At 53.4% G+C, this 19,934-nt stretch overlaps 1 protein-coding gene across 1 annotated transcript; it reads right to left on the bottom strand.

The window, feature by feature from the left end:
- Positions 1–514: 514 nt before the first annotated feature.
- Positions 515–10,991, bottom strand: NOX5 (NADPH oxidase 5). The gene is made up of 15 exons (XM_050903536.1): positions 10,872–10,991; positions 10,200–10,350; positions 9,100–9,310; positions 8,178–8,412; positions 7,593–7,746; positions 6,023–6,198; positions 5,482–5,664; positions 4,609–4,741; positions 3,964–4,106; positions 2,538–2,585; positions 2,042–2,166; positions 1,563–1,647; positions 1,271–1,370; positions 947–1,113; positions 515–646 (listed from the first exon to the last, which is right to left on the bottom strand). Exons 1-15 carry the CDS (start codon positions 10,989–10,991, stop codon positions 515–517), a joined length of 2,163 nt encoding a protein of 720 aa, XP_050759493.1.
- Positions 10,992–19,934: the final 8,943 nt, after the last annotated feature.

Genomic DNA, 19,934 nt, shown 5'->3' with positions numbered 1-19,934 from the left:
ATCCCAAAGCCCTGCAAGGCGATGCAGGACCCCATCCTTCCCATCCCAAAGCCCTGCAAGGCGATGCAGGACTCCATTCTTCCCATCCCAAAGGGCTCCATGCCAAAGCCCTGCAAGGCGATGCAGGACCCCATCCTTCCCATCCCAAAGCCCTGCAAGGTGATGCAGGACTCCATCCTTCCCATCCCAAAGCCCTGCAACGTGATGCAGGACCCCGTCCCCCTCATCCCAAAGTGCTCTGGGACACTGGTCCTTTCCCCCTCAAAACCCCTGCACGGATGCTCCAGGACACCCCGAATGGCTCCAAGATCCCATCCCCTCCACCCCAAAGCCCCGTGGCCCAGCTCAGTCCCTTCCCCTCCCTGTCTCTTGCTCGCTGTGCATCCCACCCTCCCCAGCCCTGACCGAGCGGCAGCCGGGAGCCAACACGGGCAATGCAGCAGGATCCAGCCACCGGAGCCCATCACTCCACATCAGGGCTGGCAGAGGCAGGCAGGGAGGCAAGGGCTGTTGGTTAGAAGTTTTCGTTGAAGAAGCGGAAGCCGAAGCGCTCGCAGTGCACCCTGATGACTTTGGCAAGCGCCGGTGAGCCGCAGAAGAAGACCTGGACTTTCCCTCTCTTCTCCTCTGCCACCTTCCCAAACACCTAGGGCACAGGCGAAAGGAGAAGAGGAGGTGGTGGCACAGCCCGCTCCCGCCCCGGGGATGGCCGGATCCCTGCCTGCTTTGGCAGCTGCTTCCCGGCACAACTCAGCCTCCCTGTGCCCCCGTGGCACTCGCTTTCCCGTGGGAGGGAGAGGCTTCCCCGGGTCTGGATATCCCGGTGCATCCTCCCGCTCTGAAACGGGGCTCTCCCGTGGTGTCCCCCCCCAAAGAGCGAGTTTGGGGAGCATGGTTCCCTTCGCACGAGCATGATTTTGGTGGTGGAGCGGGGCCAGCCCTTCACCTTGCTCCAGTCGGGGCGGCCGGGCTGGGTCCTGGTCCGCAGCCCCGTGATCGAGTCCTTCTGCTCCTTGGCGGCCAGCAGGTCCAGGGCCATCTGCAGCCCGATGGCCTTCATGTCGTTCTTGCTGAGGGCCGACGTCATGTACATGTGCATCTCCAAAAAGCGCCCTGGGCGTTCAAGGGGATCCCGGCTGCAGATGGGGGGTCCAGCCCCACGCCGTGCCCCCTCGGCTCAAGCTGGGCTCTCCCTGGGGTGATGCCAAGCACGGGGCTGGGCACCCCCGGGTCAGGGGGCTGTGCTGGCCGGCCCCTGCCTCCCGCTCACCTCCCGGCTCCAGCTCAGCCTGCTCCATTTCCAGCTTGGTTAGCAGGCTGACGAACCACTCAAAGTGCTTCTGGTCCCGGTTTATCCAGATAAAGTCAACCTGGAAGGACACAGCAGCCTCTGCTTCGGAGCTGGCAGGCAGCACGGGGGCCAAATCCAGCCACCCACCGCCCCAGACCTCCTGGACCAGCAAGGGATGCTCGTAGGCTCTCCACCCCCAGGAGCCTGCAGCCTTCCTGCCCCCATCCCCAGGGCAAACCTTGGTCCCGCATCCCCCTCCACCTCCTCCTACCTTCCTGAGTGTCATCTCCTCATCCCTCAGGTCCTCGCACCATGAGTACTGGCAGCTGGGGCAGCTCTGCTTTCGCCGGCGGTACCTGCACGGGCAGACACAGCCCTGCCTGCCCCTGCCTGCCCCGCTGCCCGCACCCCTCAGACCCCAGCAGACCTTTGCAGGGAGGCCCCGAGCACCCGTTCCTCACCAGCTCTGGTGCATGCCCATGGCTGACCTCCTGCCAGCGGGGTTTCCTGCAGCAGAAATCCCCAGGGGGAAGCCTGACACCGAGGGAGGACCCAGCGATGGGTCTCGTGGCCGTGTGTTATGAGTCCCAAGGTTGGAAGTGAGGAGGGCCAACAAAGAGGTGATGGGGGACAGGTCTACCATGGCATACATCACATCTTGTGCCTCCCAAAGCCACGTCAGGGCTCGTATCAGGGATCGCAGAGCTCCACCGGCGCGACCGCAGCCTGAGCTGCTGCGACGGCACCAACCTGTACATGATGCTCTGCAAAATGGAGGCGAAGGGGGTGATGCCGATGCCCGCGCCGATGAGCACGGCATGCTCCGAGGTGAAGATCCTCCGCGTCGGGGTCCCGTAGGGGCCGTCGATGTAGCACTAGGAGAGACGAGAAATGGGGAGAGATCCAGCAGCCCGTGGGTGCTAAAACAACTCTTAGGCTGCGGATAGGAGCTGGGTTAGTGCGCAAGGTGCATTGCAGGCTTGTGGAGCCCAGGCAGAATTTGGGGTCTTTTATGGGAGTTTTATGGGAGCAAAGGAAGAGGAGGACGGGGTGGGCAGGAGCACGAAGCCCTCCAGCAGTGCGGGGTTTGCATCAGCCCCAGACGGGACCATCCGTGCACAGGGACACGTGCGTGGAGCGGTTGGGCACACGCATGGGGTGACCGGGCACACACGTGGGTCCCCCCTGGGGATGCTGAGTGCAGCCCTGCTCAGCGGAGCCGGGGAAGGATGGAGGCATCCCTCACCTTGATGCCGCAGAGCCGACGGGTCTCGCCCAGCCCGGTGGAGATCTGCTAGGTGAAGAGAGCAGTGACCATTACTCCCCACCCTTAAACAGGTAACACTAAACCCACTTGTTCCTTGGGTTTGCTTTTTGGGTGTTCTTTTTCCAGCTGGGTTTATCCAGGCTGCACACGTGCTTCCAGCCGCATCCCTCGGTCAGACCCAGGGTGCTGCTCGAGCCAAGCCCGTGCTTCTGGCGGGATGTCCCACCAACGTCCAATGCCAGGAATGTGTCACCTGATGACATTATCTGGATCGTAATCAGTTTTGAGTATTGATTAAAAAGGCGATTATCCAAATCCCCACACAAGCTGGGGGTGAGTAAGAGGTTTCCAAGGACCACGATGGTCTGGGTGGTGGGAGCAGGCGTGGGGAACCTCTGCTCACCAGAGGACAGATAAGAGCGTAAGGGTGACAGGGAGAGAAACTCATTAAAACCGGTGCATGTAAATTCATTATCTGCAAGGACTGCTCCTCCAGCCCAGACAGAATCAATATCCTGAGAGCTTTTCATGTCGGGGGATAAAAGCTGCTAACAGTAGATCTCGGCATCCTGGCATTGCCATGATTTATTTCCCAGAAGTTTCTTTTAAAAAGAACTTTTTAATGAGCTTTGGCCCCTTTGGGATGGAAGCGATGCTTCCCCTCGTTTCTCCAGGTTGGTCCTCTGGCCGCTGCTGTGTTGATGAGAGCAGAGACCCCCTCCCCGCCCCGCAGGCACCAGGGGCTCTGCCGCTGCTCCCCGGGGAGCGCGGGGGTCTCGGTGGCGCTGGGCAAGGGTGGGAGACGGTGCTCACCCCCCCGCCGGCGGGTCCTCTTCTGGGGCAGCAGCGCCGGTGGCTTTGTACGATGTCAGCTGAACGGCTCCGTCCCCACCGGTGGCCACGGACCCCCCCTCCGAGCCGGCTCTGCTGCAGAGACCTGCCTGGAAGCCAAAGGCCAAGGCATCACTGGCTGGGATGCTCGCGGGCATCAGATGCCCCATCCATCAGGGTCATACGGCCTCGGCGGAGGGGTGGGACACGAAATCCTCCAAGGCTGCACAAGCACCTTGCAGGGGACGTGCACCACGAGAGATACCCCCAGCACCCAGCCTTGGTGCCGCACGGGCAGCTGAAAACTGGGGTGACCCCGGGGGGAGCCGCTCAGCAGAGCGCATCCAGCCCGGACCTGTCCTCGCTTCTTTGCTTTTTTGGAGCTGGCCGGGGACAGACCACCCAGCAGAGCCCTCCGCACGTGCCAGACCAGGACATCGGCTTGAGAAACCCATGGGCACGTTGTGGGGTCCTCAGCTTGGCAAAGCCACCGCCTCGCAAACGGCTGCCAGCCGGCAGCAGTTTAAGGTCTAACCTCTGCGTTTGCCGAAAGCTGAGCCCCGTCCGCACCAACCTGCGCCCAGCGCCGGCATCTCTTCTCCTTCAGGCTCCTGCTGAGCGGTTTCGGCTCCAGGCCGGGCGATTCGGGCTGCTGGAAGTATTCATACAGCTTGTTGGTCCACTGGCCCAGTGACCTGATGTGCAGCCAGAGGGTCTCTGCGGGATGAAGCGAAGCAATGAGTGGGCATCCTACGTAAGGAACTGCCCTGCAGCCCCAGCACCGCGGGCTGTGTAACGCACAGCTCCGGCCCCAGGGACCCGGCAGCAATCCCCGCCGACGTCCTTCACATCAGCCCCAGGCTTGCAGCAGGGGACCGGGTTTGCTCTAATAGCTGGGTGAAGCCTAAATCCCAAACCTTGGGCACCCCCGGAGCCAGGCAGGGCATTCGGGTGTCATTCGGTCCCCACGCCTTGCTTGAAATAACCCGAGTACATGTTTTTATACAGCACTTATGTACAGGCAGAGATGGAGGCAGGTGAGCTGAGGCATGCATGAACGCACGCCGCCCTGCTCCGTGGGCATGGACACCTCTTTGCGTGACGCTCAGAGGGGAGCCAACCGCCCAGACAGGGCTCGTGCGTTGCTAAACATCATCCCGGTGATGCAAAACATCATCCCAGCCATGCAAAATGAGTGAAGGATCAGCTCATCAATCACCTTGCTGCTCAGGAGCGCTGCTGATGGTGAAGGGATGCCACTCGTAGGTGGCAATGGCCGGGATGTTGAGGTAGACGTAGTCTCCAGGCTTGTAGTGGAAAAACTGCGGTCTCTCGATCACAAGGTGAGTCACCTGGAGGAAAAGGAGGACCAGGGAAGCTGGGAGCATCCAGCGGGCACGTCACACCAGTCAGTCTCTGCTGGGGTGGTCTCCCTGCAGCCCACGAGCACCCGGGTTTGTGCCTCCCATTTTAAAAAGCGGCCAGCATGAGATGGACTTACAGCTTCGAGCTGAGAAAGGGGTTTGTTCTATTCACTGCCCAGCTTCGCTATCAAACAAAAATTGCAGTTAGGGCTGGCCTCGAAGAACAATTTTTTTTGAAGAAACTGAGAGTCAAAGCGGTTTTCATTTTGTCTCCAGTTGTTCTATGATTTTAGATTTTTTTTTACTTGAAAAATAGGCAAAAATTCTAAATGAAAAAAAAATTGCTTGAAAACAAAAAAATTGCTTTCACCTTTCACTGCAAACGTTCACCAACGCAGCCCGAAGCAACCCAAAACCGCATCTTTTCCATACAAGCTATTCATTGCACCCCGTCCCTCCCGCACATGGCCGGGGGAGCATCCCCCTTCCAACTCGCCGTGCAAATGCATCGGGGCCGTCACCCCCTTCCACGTCCCACTGTCCCTCCTTTTCCCCTGCGGCAGATAACCAGCGTGGTCACTTGCAAAGTGCTTTTCCCCAAACTGCGAAACGCTTTGCAAATATTAAAGGTATTTCTGTGCACCGTAGCATCTTTGTTCTGGCTCTCAGAAGAGGAGAGCAGCAGGAGGGAGGTGGGAAGGGGCACGGAGACCCCCGCGGGTGCAGACCTTGGAGGGCAGCAGGTTGACCTCCACGATGCGCAGCCCCCCGGCACGCCGCCAAGCCAAGCCAACCACCTTCTCCAGCACGAAGAGGCAGCCGGGAACCGCAAACCACTTCCAGAAGTGGGGACCGTGGAGGATGAGGAGGGTCCAGACGGAGATGTAGGAGAGGTGGGTCCAGTAGAAGATCTGCGGGCAGGGAGTGGGGAGGGTACGGGGCAGGGCTGAGCATGAACTGAAACCGGTGGAGGTGAACGATGGTTCATGGTGAGGCTGTGCCGGGGCATCCCAGCAGGCAAAGGCAGCCCAAATGATGAAGAAAAGCATGGAAACCCCGAAACTGCAAATCTGAGGAGGGCAGGGGGTCTCCAAGGGAGGTATCGGGAGACACCGCACCAGCTCGAGAGCTCTCCCCCACCCATGGGGCAGCACCCGGATGGGCACCCACCCGCCGGACGCTCGCCCCGGTCCCCCTGCTCCCCGAGACAGAGCAGCTTTGGGCACCGCTGAGGTTTTCCAGGTCGCACAGAGCCGCGGCGGGACCCACCTCGAAGTGGCCGCTCCGTCGGACGCAGGGGCTGGAGAAGGCGAGCATGGCGGCCAGCAGCCCCTGGAGCGCCAGCCCCGTCTGCGAGGCCGTGCCGCCCAGGCCCCCCACGCCGGGCCGTGCCGACAAGAGGTACTCGGCGAGGGCATGGCGCCCGTCCCGCCGTGCCAGCCTGCCTGGGCACACGCAGGGTCGGGATGGGGCACGGGGCACCCGCAGCACCCACCCGCTGCGCACCCGGATTTCTGCTGCGCGCCCCGAACGGTTGCCGATTATTGGGTTTTTTAACTAAGAAGCGCCCAAGTGCTTTTCTCGGACATTTTGAAAAAAATGCAACGTGTCTCCTTTCCAGAGCCCGTTCTCGGGCCCGGCATCGTTGCGAGGGGGGCATTTTGCGCGAGGGTGGGTAGCGCAAGCAGCGCGTGTGCTGCTCATGGCCCCGAGCGGGGGGTGCAGCCCTGGCACCCCGCCGCGGGGTGAGGGGGGCCGTTGGGGTGCAGGGCTGTGGGGCGCAGAGCCCACTCGGGAGCTGCGTGGGGAAGAGCGGGAGCCCTTCGCCGCCCGGCTGGGAAGCCGCTAGAGGGGGATAACAGACAGCACACAGACTGTGCGGCACCGCACACGCACCCTCCGGCTGCCTGCACCCTGCCTGCGGCCTCGCAGCCCCTCCCGGGCATGTGCACCCCCTCTCCAGGCTCTGTATCCCCCTCCCTGGGACGTGTGTGCCCCCCAGGACATGTGCATCCCCTCCCTGGGATATCTGCATCCTTCTGGGACAGGAGCATCCCTCCTAGGACATGTGCATCCCACCCCCAGGACATAAGCACTCCCCCAGGACATGAGCTTCCCCCAGGACATGAGCATCCCCTCCCTGGGATATCTGCATCCCTCTGGGAAATGAGCATCCCCCCGGGACATAAGCATCCCCCCTGTGACATGTGCATCCCACCCCCGGGACATGAGCATCCCTTTCCTGGGACATCTGCATCCCTCCAGGACATGAGCATTCCCCCTGGGACATGTGCATCCCACGCCCAGGACATGAGCATCCCTTTCCTGGGACATCTGCATCCCTCCAGGACATGAGCATCCCCCCTGGGACATGTGCATCCCACCCCTGGGACATGAGCATCCCTTTCCTGGGACATCTGCATCCCCCCTGGGACATGTGCATCCCACCCCCAGGACATGAGCATCCCTTTCCTGGGACATCTGCATCCCCCCTGGGACATGTGCATCCCACCCCCAGGACATGAGCATCCCTTTCCTGGGACGTCTGCATCCCTCCAGGACATGAGCATCCCCCCAGGACATGAGCATCCCTTTCCTGGGACATCCGCATCCCCCCAAGACACGAGCATCCCCCCTTGGGGCTCGGTCCAGGCCCCTGCAGTTTTTCATCAGTGCAGTGTGGGTGATGCCCCCTGCACCGAGGGGCATTCTCCACTTTAGCAGCAGGACTGGAAAGGGGGAGCCCACCGCAGGGTTGATGGGGTGCGTTAGAGCAGGGCTTGCCCGGATAAAGCCAGTGCAGCCGAAGGGCCTCCCCTGCCCGGGAGCTGCTACTTACTGAAGTTGGCGACGTGGGCGCCCGTGTGAACGGCTGCCAGCGCCAGCACCACGTACCCCACGAGCTGGTGGAAAACAACGTGCTGGTCCAGCGGCAAAACCGTGGCGATGGGGGTAGCTCGCAGCCAGGTCAGGCACCTCCGCAGCATCAGCACCTCCGGGAGAGGGAGAGGGGCAGTCAGAGATGCTGGGGGGCAACTGGAGATGCCAGGGGGCAACTGGAGATGTTGGGGGGCTCAGCCAGGGGCTGGTCCCCTGGGGCTCCGGAGCCAGCTCCCCGCTAATACAGGGCGTCATCCTGGAGAGCACCCAGAGGCAGAAATCAGGGACCCATCTGCAGGGTGCCATGAGTGCCCTTGTCCCAACGAGCTCACAATCTCCCTAACCTGTAATTTGTATATAATTATTTAGAGGAGACAGCCTGGTCCCACAACTGCAAAAGTCCACAGGCTCCAATTACTGCCCTCCAAAGAGCCCCTGGCACCAGGGATAAGGTCCCAGTGTAAATGTGACTGTAAATAGCCCAGGTAACCATCACCCCGCGCACCCCACGAGCTTGGCATCCCTCCTGGGACCCGGCACTCACTGCGAGGAAGGCACAGTTGAAGTTCAGGCACTGCCCGCAGCCCCGGGCCACCGCCACCCACCCGCCGAGGCCAGCGTGCTGCAGGGCGGCCAGGGCGAAGAGCAGGAGGTTGAGGCTGGCGTAGCCCCCCAGGAAGGCGAGCTTGCTGCGGTGGTTGTGCCAGTACGACCGGGTCAGGTACCGCGGCCGGCGGCCCCTCTCTGCGGGCGGTGGGGGCTTCAGCCAGCTCGCTGCACTGGGAGCAAAGGCATCGGATTGCTCCTTGCCCAGAGAAAGGGGGAAGCTGGGGCAGTCCGGCACCCAGGCTGGCACCCAGCATTACATCTGAGCCCTGCACCCAGCGTGGCATCATCCCTGCACCCATCCATGCATCTGAGCCCCACACCCAGTGTGGCATCATCCCTGTATCCGAGCCCTGCGCCCATCCCAACACCATCCCTGCACCCATCCCTGCATCTGAGCTCCACACCCAGTGTGGCATCATCCCTGTATCCGAGCCCTGCACCCACCCCAACACCATCCCTGCACCCATCCCTGCATCTGAGCTCTGCATCCAGCGTGGCATCATCCCTGCACCCATCCCAGCACCATCTCTGCACCCATCGCTCCAGCCGAGCCCTGCATCCATCCCAACACCGTCCCTGCACCCATCCTAGCACCTACCCCTGCATCCAAGACCAGCACCCAGCTTGGCACCATCCCTGCACCCATCCCAGCACCCGAGCCCTGCACCCAGCTTGGCACCGTAAGGCGCTTGAGTTGCTCCCAGTGCTGGCCAAGCACCTTGTGGCCTGGGCACCCCATGAGAGCCTTAATGAGAGCATAAATCCCATGCTTTTTCCTCCTTGCAGGAGGAAAAAGGTGTTCGCAAGGGAACCTGCAGCCCCGTGGGGCTGCCGGAGGCACCCACCGACGCAGCTACCTGATGGTCAGGTTCTCCATGACCTCTGGGAAACCCTCCAGCTCCTCCCTGAGCTCCTCGAAAGTGATGGAGCCGCTGTGGTCCTTGTCGGCGGCCTCGAAGAGTGCCAAGGTGAGGTCTCCCAGCCGCTCCTCGGGCAGGGCGATCGCGCTCTCCCGCAGGCACCACCGCAGCACCACGCGCAGCTCGTCCGGGTCGATGGAGCCGCTGCCTGCGCGGGGCGAGCGGGCACCGCGGCGGGTCAGAGCAGGGACCCCGACACGCCGTAGCGCCCCGACAACCCGTGGTTTTACCTTCATCTTGCACCTTTAATCTAGAAATTGCCTCCCTTCCATGCAGAAATTGCCTCCCTTCCGTGCACGCAGGCTCTTTAGGAGGAAACCGTGCCCAGCCAGAGCAGGACCGTGCCATTGCTCATAAACCAGCAAACTCATGGATTTAAAAAAAACCAGGTGACCTAACCGGCAGTTTACCTGCAGCAGCCACGTCGTCGCTGGGCTGGCAGAGCTCGGCGCTAGCAAAGCGATGCAGACACGCTTATCTGGCAGCCAGGCATGAGAGCAAACCAGACAGGCAAGAGGCGAGGCTCTCAGTTCTTCAGCCAGCATTTTATGCCCAAGCGGGTCAAAGCAGGAAAAGTAGCTCAAGAAGAGCTTTGCTTTTGTCATTTCCACCTTTCCCAGCCGATGGAGGAAGAAGAGAGCATACTGGGATTCACAGATATCAATGGGATTGAGAGTTGATATTTGAGTGGAGCGGAGACTGCTCCTCTCCGCGGCTGAAGGTGAAAGCAAATCGTGGGAAATCCTGACGTGTGGCCGGTTTAATTGCTGGCTTTCAGATGGATTTTTGATGCTTTCATCACGGGACAAAGACAGTGACGTTACGCCAGGTAGATGCTTACCTTTAGTGAAGATCCAGCAGTGAAGACCAACCTACACTATTACCAAGCTGTGCTTAACCTAAGAGGGGACACGACACCAGCACTGAAGCCGAGCGGCGATGCCCGCACTTGGATGCTCAGAGGAGAGCCGTGCTGCCTTGCAAATCGCAACTTTGTTCAAAAAGAATAGAAATTAATCTATCTTTCATCATCTTACCATCCACGTCGTAAACCTGGAAGAGGAATCTCAGCTTGTCCATCTCATTCCCATGTACAAGCAGGCTCAGGGCTTTCAGCAGCTCCTCCAAACTAATGGTCCCGCTCCCATCCGTGTCAAACAGCGCAAAGAACCTCTCGGCGAAGAAGGACTGCGGGGAGGAGGAGAAACGCTCTCACACGGCAGTGGGATGCTCTCCACCGGCCGAATCCTGATGCTACAAACAAACAATTCACCACCAGCAATGGGAATCGCCTGACAAAAGCTGAAAGTCATGGGGACGGCCCAAAAACGGGAGGGAGGAACGAAGGCTGCTGTTGGCAGGGGTGTATTGGCACCGCAGCCGGAGAGGGCTGCCCAGGGAAGGGAGGGAGCTCTGGGGACCCAGGATGGGATGGGGGAATATTCACTGGGAATAGCCAAGTGTGTTCAAAGACAGACTGTGGATATCCAATCGATTTTGCATTGCGGATGGTTAATCCGTGTTTTCCACTCCTGCTTGCTGCAGAGTACCGGTAGGTTTCTCTCTCCCTGTCTCACACAACGTCATGCAATTCTATTTTTAAGCTTAATTTTCCCTTAGTCCGATAAGAGACCACAGCTCGGCGTCGGGCTGCCGGTGCTGCCCGGAGGAAGGGACCCCGCACCCCAGCCCCCCGCGGGAGCCCTCACCTCCTTCACTTGGAGAGCGGTTTTGAACTCTTCCAGGTCGATTTCTTTGTCCTCCCCCGCGATGCTCCCGAACTGCTTCGTCACCCACCGCAGCCACTCGGCATCCTCGGCCTCGCTCATGGTGCCGGAACCTGCGGGAGGGCACAGGGCAGGACGGGCAGCAGCCCCCAGTAACCCCCTCTAGCCTTCAAAAGCTGCTTTTTTACTGTTCCTGCCATGCTTTCACCGCTCGCAGACTCCTTGCAGCCTCGTGCTGCAGAGCAAAGGGGCGGCTGCTCTCTGCCCGGGCAGGACGGGGCATCCCTCGCCGCTGGCCCCAAACTGGGTCCCGCAGCAGCCGCCCTGGGATGCGCCGGGACTCGAGCAGCCACGATGGCTGCGGCGATGATCCACGTCTGAGGAGCATGTGGGTGCTGCATCACGTGCAACCCCAAATTTCCATGTGCCGGAGAAACGAGCTGCTGAGTCCTATTGGTACCTGCCACACTACTGAACACCACTGCGAAGGTGCTGGAGATGATATTAGTACTAACAAGGGGTAACTCCTTCCTTCTTGACCTTTCCTCCCAAGGCTGTTTGAGCCACCCCGCGCCTGCACGCCCCGTGTGAGACTCTCGGTTGCTTTTACGGACCTGAATTAGCGAGCACCAACAGACGAGATGATAAGAGCTAATGCATTTGCAGAGAGAGGAGTCGGGGCTGCCCCTGCGAAGCATCTGGCAGCTCCCTGGTCTTGCTTTGCCCTTGCAGGAGCAGACATTCCCGGGGGGGGGGATAACCCCCCCACCTCCCCCAAAAATCTGCAGCTGCCTGTGCTGCTCGAGGACCGTGGGGCTGACATGGCCACCGTGACCTGCCAGCCGTGGTGGGAGCAGAGCATCCTTGAGGGGGGGTCAGCCCACGGCCCGGCTTCGTGCTCCCACTCCCCTCCTGGAGACAGAGCTGACGGCTCAGCCCCAAAGGGGCCACGGGGGAAGGAAGGTTTCTTGCTTCGCTCCCTGGCAGTCCTGCGCAGTCTCCTTCCCTTTCATCTCCTGCTCTCAAGCCTCTGCAGCTCGTCCGTCAGGTTAACCAGGTACATCGGGTGCAAGTCCCCGGGCTACCTGGGTCCCTTTAATCACCCGAGCGTGAGCAGCGTCGCACAACCTGACGTGTTTCACAGCATATGCTCAGCGAGGCTGAACTTCTTGTCACACCCACACCTTAATCCTAGGATTTCCCTAACTTTTGAGAGCTCAGTTTTACAGACGGAACCGTTCCCAGGCCCTTTCAGCTCCCAGCGACAGGGAGGTGCCGCTCCTCTGTCGAGCCGGGACGAAAGGAGTGTGGCAGCAGGAAGATGCTCTGGGGTTCCCCTTGGCAAACAAAACCGGAGGAGGGAGATGGGAAACTCTGCTCCCCTCTCTCCCCTTCCCTGTCCTCTCCTGGATGGTCCTTGCCTCCGTCCTCCTGCTCCATCCCATTTGGTCCCTGCCTTCTCGCCTTCCCGTCCTCTTCTCCATCTCCTTCTCCAGACCTCCACACTTCTTCAAATCCCCCATGCTTCTGTCAGATCTGTCAGCAGCTCGCCAACAGAGTCCAAAATTACCGCTGGCTCTCATTATCTTGGGAAACCAAGAGAAAATCAACACAGAGCCGCTGCATTCAACGAGCCTTTTTACAACTCTGAACCAGCCTGTGCCGTATTACCCCAACCCCCTTCCGTTCATCCTTCTCAAATGGCTCCTGTGGGACATAAAACGGGGGGCTCGGCAGAAGGACACGGTGTTCCTGGGGAGAACAGGCAGCGATAGAGCAAGTTTGGGCAATGCAGCTGGAAACAAGGCGCAAACTTCTGCTCACGCACAGGGAGGTCACTCCCGAGCCCTCTCCTGCTTCACACCGGTTTTAATTTATCGTGTCTCCTATCTTACAATCGCACCCAGATTTGTCATCGGGTCTGTAGCTGCAGCCCGGTTCTTCTGTTGCCGCATAATATTTAAAATGTAGCTGATCACAGCTGTTGTACGTTATTCTTTTAATTTCCTTTATTTTATATTTCTTGCGCCATTAAGCAGTCTAACCTTGGGAAGCGTGCGCCCTGCCAAATCCAATAAAGAGCTCGTATTCACCCGGCGCTTCAATCCTTATTTACTGGCCATCAGGAACACATGGGGAAGTGTCTTTTTCATACTGCAACCTTTATTCCTTTTTGAACAAATCCTACTTGTACGGCACTAAACTGTGACTAAATTGGGGAGGAGGTTGCCATGGGAATGTCAGAACCAGAAACCAGGTAGTAAACCATTCCTGCTTTACTACTCCGGCTGATGTCACGGGTGCTCCAGGCAGAAAACAAGCCGGGAAAGCAGGGAGATGTTTTGTACGCTAAGCGGCAGAGTTTCGCTTCATCGCCGGAGCCGAGGCAGCCGATCCCAGCTGGAAAACTCCCTTGGTCTACCTACTTTCTTGTTTATTAGAAAGTTCGCCGAGCTTTGTACAAAAAATCCCCCTCTGGCTCCTCAGGAAGCGCAGACATGGCTCAGGTCTCCGATGGAGAAGTTGCCCAGGGACCAAGGCTTGTGCTGCCCATAGACCCGATGTCAGGAGCCCCCACAGCCTCACCTCTCCTACCTTACCATCCAAGTGCCAACCGTGATCTATGCCCCACGTACCGGACTGCAGAGAACAGGGAGAAACATGGATAAGCCAGCTGAGTCCGACAAAACGTATAGGAAAGCCGTATGCGCTGCCCTGCAGTCAGCACCTTTTCCCTCCAGACTCATATCACGATAGAAAGTATCAGGGAACAGAAAATACATCACACAAAAAGCATCTCCTTGGGTCACGACTGAGTCATTCCTCACGTAAGGGCTTATTTCCCTAACCATGATAAGGCTTTAATTTGCAACGATGCTGAAACAGTATTACAGGAAGCAGGTTTTAAGAAAGTACCCAAAAATAGACAGAACCATTTTAACCCAGCTAAGAGCTGAGAAATAGGTGCTGTAGGCACTGCATGCTACTGAGCTTCACTGCAAAGTAAGACAGTTTCAAGGGGGTTATTCTCCCTATTTCCCAGTACAGCAGTATTTCTTCTCAACTGTGTGTATTTTACACGAAGTTGCAGCTTTCCCCACTGGGATCCAGCAGAAACTAAGCAGAAATTCTGAACTGAGCTAAAAGTGTCAATTCACAATCCAGATAAATTCACTTGAAAACTGTGGCAATCCAAGGTCATGAAACCGTTTGCTAGGGAAAGGGGAGAGTAAAATATAAATCATCTTCAAGTACGTGCTGGATCTTACAGACACAAGCCCCCCTTTATACTCAGAGTATTTCTACTATACAAACATACTGTAGATATCTAAAATAACAAAGAAGAGACCTTAAGTTTGCTAATACGACTTAATAAATTGTGGTCAGGCTGCTACAAAAAGAACATAGTATATTATATTCAGACATCGGACATTGGACGGAGTGGGATACTGGATGATTTACTCCCCTTGGAGCTGGCGCATGTACCAGTACAAGTCTGTTTTATTTCAGTTCTTGTCTCAAATTCCTCATATAAGTTTATGAAAATAAGCCTGACAAGTCAATCTCTCAAGAAAAGCACTTCTGTTTTCTCTGCCTGCAGAGATTCCCCTCTCAGGCTTTCAAAGATGACCGCAAACCCAGAATTTTTGCACTGTGCTGGAATGTGTGAAGGGAACCCATGCCATGCAAGCTAGCCTGAAGACAAGGACCCAGCTCTACGAAAACCTAGAGCAGGCTTAGGGAAAACTAGAGCCCAATGCAGGCTGTTTCCATTTAAATCACTAATTAAAACTACTTTCTAGAGTCAAATTATACGTCTGTAAAACTTCACAGGATGGTGCCTCAACTGCCAAGACCAAAGTCAAATGTCAAACACATTCAATGGCCTTAGAATCAGCAAAACACCCGAGGATGAGAAGTAGGTAATTTTGTATTTACCAACTCTCAGAATATTTGCATTAAGGCAAGAAATGATGTATATAGTAACAAATTATGCAACTTATATCTACAAATACTTAGGTCTGCTCAGACTTTACACAAATGTTTCTACAAAGCAGAAAATTTAAAGATGTTTAAATTAAATTTTAAAAGTGGCAAAAAAATCTTTCCTTGAAGAATAGTCTACTACATTCTTAATACTTAAACTCACCTTAAATCAGACATTTGATACAGCTTTCATTCTTGTTTATTCAAAGATCCAGTGCTCTTCAGTTAGCTGTGGATTCCAATCTAAATGATTTTACCTTAAATGTCTGCACCACAGAGATGCGTACCCTTTTAAAGGTTTAAGCTAAGTCAGCCCTGGTAAAGCTTTTCATGTCAAATAAAAAAACAGATTTCAACTGAACCGTTAAGGAGCATCTGGTTGTGACATTTCCGTAATCACCTAGTTATTTCAGAACTACTTTGAGAGCGGCTTAGGGGTCCCTGCCTAAATACTCTGAAAACCAGAAGAGAGCACACGGCTCCTCAAATGCACGGAATCAGGTTATTCACAGACACCGCCACCGGCCATCAGCCGAGCAAAGGCGAACTCTTCGGCTGAGCCGCGAGCTCTGCGTCCCAGCGGTGATGGAGAAACCTCTACGCACGAGCTCTCCGACGAGACACTCTGAACACAGCCAGGCATACAGTAGGCCACAGTTCATTCATGTTCCTAATAGTACCGTATTTTAGAAGTAAGAAGGAGGTATAAGTCCATTTATATCTCATAATTTTGAACCCCACAGTCAGACATGCTTCGAGTGGCTCTAGCTAAGAGCACCCCAACCACCACCCGAGTGCAAGCAATCCGCGGTGCTGAGGGCTGGACCACGGCACCGAGCTCCCAAAGCTCCATCCAGCAGGCTCTAAAGCACTGGAAGGTTGTGGTGAATCGGGGTATTTTTGAAGCATCAAGCTACTGAAAAACAGACAAAGTGTTTTGAAACCAGAAAAAAACTGATCTACAGACTGGGGAGGAAGGGCACTCAGGTCAAATCGGGTAAGACATCGGGATGCAGTTCGATTGGGATTCTGCCGCATCCACAGGGTCATGCCTTTGATGTGACAACGCCATTCACCGACTTGGCAAACCAGACTCTAATCTCATGTTTTGTACATATTTCAAACTCCCGTAGAGGAGATAACACGCCACACGCTCATCTCACGCATACGTCAATGACATTGGCTAATGTCATGGAGGTTGTTTCCATTTTGCATCCAAATTGTGCAAACTCAGAAGTGATTCTTCCCTCAGGTCTTGCAGAAAGTCTTACAAACAATTTATTACTGTCAACAGGCAGGAGTCCAAGCTCATTATGTCCACAAACTTGTGCCACAAGGAAGTTGCACTCCAACATACTAAAGGCAGTGTGGTTTGTTTTTTTTTTTAAATACCTCTCTCTACCAAAACACACATATATCAGCCTATATTGATACAAGCATGTGAAAATAAGGCATCTGTTCTGAAAGCATTTGACTCTCCAAAATCCTGCACTTAAAATCGTCTAAAGAGTCTTAATCATTCTCAATACTGCCTGCTTACCCTTGATAAGTAAAAAAGTCAGAATTCACGTGAAGCAGAAAGATCCACTTACTGTGACCTTACTGTTACGCTGACAGTGATACCCGTTGAGGCAGCTACCTAGAGTTGGTGAGAACATTTGCGAAGCCAGGGAATTTTAAAAACTCCGTCAGAACTGATTACTTACACAAAACCCTGTCGTTCAGAGTACTGTATTCACTATTCATTATTTTTCTGCCTCAAAGTTCCAGTGACCCATCGAAGGAACATGAATTATTAACTTCAAGCAAGCAACGTCAATAATAATAAATGAAACGTCAAAGCTGTCAACAATTTATAAATAAACAATTTATAAATAAACTGCATACTGAAAATTCACTTGTTTCTACATAAAAACTTACACAACCACTCCACACAATCAAAAAGTCCATTTGTTTCTGTATAGTTCTACGTGGAAAAGCAGAAGAATTCATTGCAATTCCTCCCACAGGAGAAGACAAACGAGATTTCGGATTCCTTATCCAGCCTATGCCAAAACTTTCCCACAACAGTTCAGTTCTGACCCCACTGACTTTAGTTTTTGTCTTCATTACAAAGATTGTCCATATTTCTGACGCCCCGTCGTGCAACAGTCAGGATCTAAACTCCGTTGCTTTCTGTGATGCTTTCCGCTATCTCCACATCGCATTTTTATTTCTCTGTACCACTTACTTTTGCATACATTAAAGGTCAATGGTGTAAAGCCAACAGCCTATTGCTTTTAATTTTCGTCAGGCAGAAGAAAAAAAGCTTTAAGAAAACATTTTAACTGAATATGCCAAATTTGTGAAATAATGACTATACTAGAAAGTTAGAAATATATTTTAAAATTAAATATAATGATTTTCTTTACTTGGTATTAAAACACCAAGAATGTGCACGTTGTACTTCTCTGAATACAAGCCTTGTATCATCATGGTATAAACCCATTTTTAATGGAAAAAGCAATAAAGAAGTGTGTCATGGATACAGAACTAAAAGACATATTTAGTTTAAAAACATCTTTATGTCAAAAACCCGAAAACTTCCATTTTCAGCTTTCAACCCATGCAGAAGACTATGTTTCAAGAAAGAACAATATTTAACAGAAGCCTTCTAAGAATTTAGCTAAAACCAAAAGAAAATCCAAATAAACAGTAGGAAAACAGAAATAACACAGAGCGCCAAAAATGTGGCAACTAGCAGCAGAAAATGTAAATATCGCATGGTACTATTTTTAAGTAAGAACGTATTTTCCAATGCTGGAATTTAAATTGGAATATGTCCACACACACAAAAAAAATAATAATTGGAGAAATTGTTGGAGCCAATTTATTGTTGTGCCATTAGTATAGAACACCGAGTGTATTCTAAGAATATGAGTGACTTGGCTTGTCTTCTCTTATACGCACACATGAAACACAGCAAAATCTGGAAAAGCCGAATAAGCATTACTCTATTTCACTACGGTCCAATTTATCATTGTCACATAACAGATGTGCATAGAAACATTTAAAAATGATAACTTTTAATTAGTGGGATAAATACAGTTATATCTGGTTCGGGTGACTGACAAAACTGAAAATTGATCTTCTAAACCTCAAGGAAAGACAATGACAATAGTCCAGATATGAGTATTTAAGTATTTTTTAGAGTGTTTTCACCATTCTTAAAAGCTGGAATATTTTTCTCAACATAACTATCAATATATGTATTTAATTGATGACTAAAATCATAAAGCAGGTTAATCAAAGACCATATTTTCCTGGTTTCAGTTGAGCTCTCTCCCAGACCTAGTGGACAGAGAGATGGAGACAGTGGAGCAGAGGAAGCGTTAGAAAAATTACACAGTTGTTCTTACAAATTCTCCACTTCTTTTCTAGTGCTTGAGCTTTTGCTGTCTAGATTCCCCCCAGTTCAACACGCCCACTGAGATGTGGTTTATTTGATGCCCATTGAGATGTGGTTGGCTTGATGCCCATCGAGATGTGGTCGGTTTGATGCCCATCGAGATGTGGTCGGCTTGATGCTCTCAGGTGCACTCTCTACTGTTATCTGTAACGTTTCAATCATTCCCAAGATGACTTTGCCTTCAGCTTGATGTTCCACCTCCTTAGACTCACGCAACCTTTTTCATCTTTTTGCTGGTAGGTTCTGGGTTTTCAAACCTAATTGTGGTTTTTAACCTTCCTCTTTTTAAAACATTCTTCAAAGATTTCGCTAAATCCATTTATTAACTGAGCGAGAGTCTTATTTTTCTTTTTGGTAGCAGCAGTTTGAACTATTAAGGCTAGCTCTTTCAGTGCTGTCGTCAGCTCAGTAGACTCAGAGACACACAAAACAACAGAAAGACCTGGGTCAGTTTGGAGCGTCAAAACTGATGGTGGTGTAGATGGAGCAGGTTTTCTTGTCACTGCGACGTTTTCTAGGTTTTTTTGCTTTTTAGCATGTTTCCTGTATACTTTTAACCAAAGAGCGTCAACGGTATCATGAAGAGTGGGTGTAACGGCTGAATGCAGAGCTGGTGTGCCCTGCGTGGGCACATTTCGCATTACTTGCTGCAGAACGTCCACGAGGCTCTTCAGGGTTTCCTCTTCTTTAGCTGCTTCTCTCCTAGAGGGAGTTGTTCGAGATGCTGCGAAAAGGAGTATTAAATAGCTTTTCAGTTGTGCGTTCACGCAAATGTCAGATGTGCATTGGCTACGCTCACCTTTCAGTCAGCGTCACAAATAGCACCAACTTTAGTGCAAATGCACTTTTGCTAGAATAATAATAATCTTCGTATTTACAGAAAAGCCGTTCGTTTTGCCATGCTAGATGGTAACCCTGCTTTCCCGAATGGATGAATAATGCAGTGAATTCTCCAGTTCGCTCTGTCTCTGCAGTGAAATGGAGGTTTTCCCACGCCGCTCCCGAAAGCCGCAGTTTTTACGCCCCAACGAGCACGGGAAATGCGCATGGGATGCCTTCCTTAAGAGCTTATTGGTTTGAAAACGGTCCTGTTGCTCAGCATGCAGCTGAACCGCGGATCGCTGCTGCACAGGGGAGAAGTTCTTGCCGTGGACTGTAACACCGACTGCGTCTACAGCGGAAATCTCAGTAGAGGAGGATGGATGAGGCACCATCATCTGTCAAACACAAAAACTAACTTTAATCACATCAGGACTTCCAGCTCATTGAAGCGATAATATTCCTCACCATATTATCGCACTGAATTTTTTTAGGTTCAAATTAAGACAAACTACTGTAAAAAAAATGGGGTGAAAGGAGACAACTTTAATCAAAACATTATGCCTGGAGAGGCCTGGAAACTCAAAGTTAAGGCTACTATTTTTAGTAAAGAAGCAACCAAACCAGGCCACGAAAAAAATCCCAGTATATTCATGGATATATTCCTTACAATACTCACAACTCATAAATTTGCTTCTCCTCTAGATGCACTACGCGGGGGAGAGCATAGGCTTTTTCAAGTTTAAAAATGTCAAAATCCAACTTGCAAATGAACACTTGCAAATGAACAT

Source organism: Gymnogyps californianus, chromosome 11 (assembly GCF_018139145.2).
Source record: "Gymnogyps californianus isolate 813 chromosome 11, ASM1813914v2, whole genome shotgun sequence".
Lineage (NCBI taxonomy): Eukaryota > Metazoa > Chordata > Aves > Accipitriformes > Cathartidae > Gymnogyps > Gymnogyps californianus.
This window is presented reverse-complemented; position numbering and strand designations above follow the sequence as displayed.

Coding starts and splice junctions, on each gene's coding strand:
- NOX5 (XM_050903536.1), bottom strand. CDS start 10,991: ATGAGCGAGGCCGAGGATGCCGAGTGGCTGCGGTGGGTGACGAAGCAG. Junction 6,199..7,592: donor CGCCCACGTCGCCAACTTCA/GTAAGTAGCAGC, acceptor GCGTGTGCCCAG/GCAGGCTGGCACGGCGGGAC. Junction 4,742..5,481: donor TCAACCTGCTGCCCTCCAAG/GTCTGCACCCGC, acceptor CTTTTCCTCCAG/GTGACTCACCTTGTGATCGA.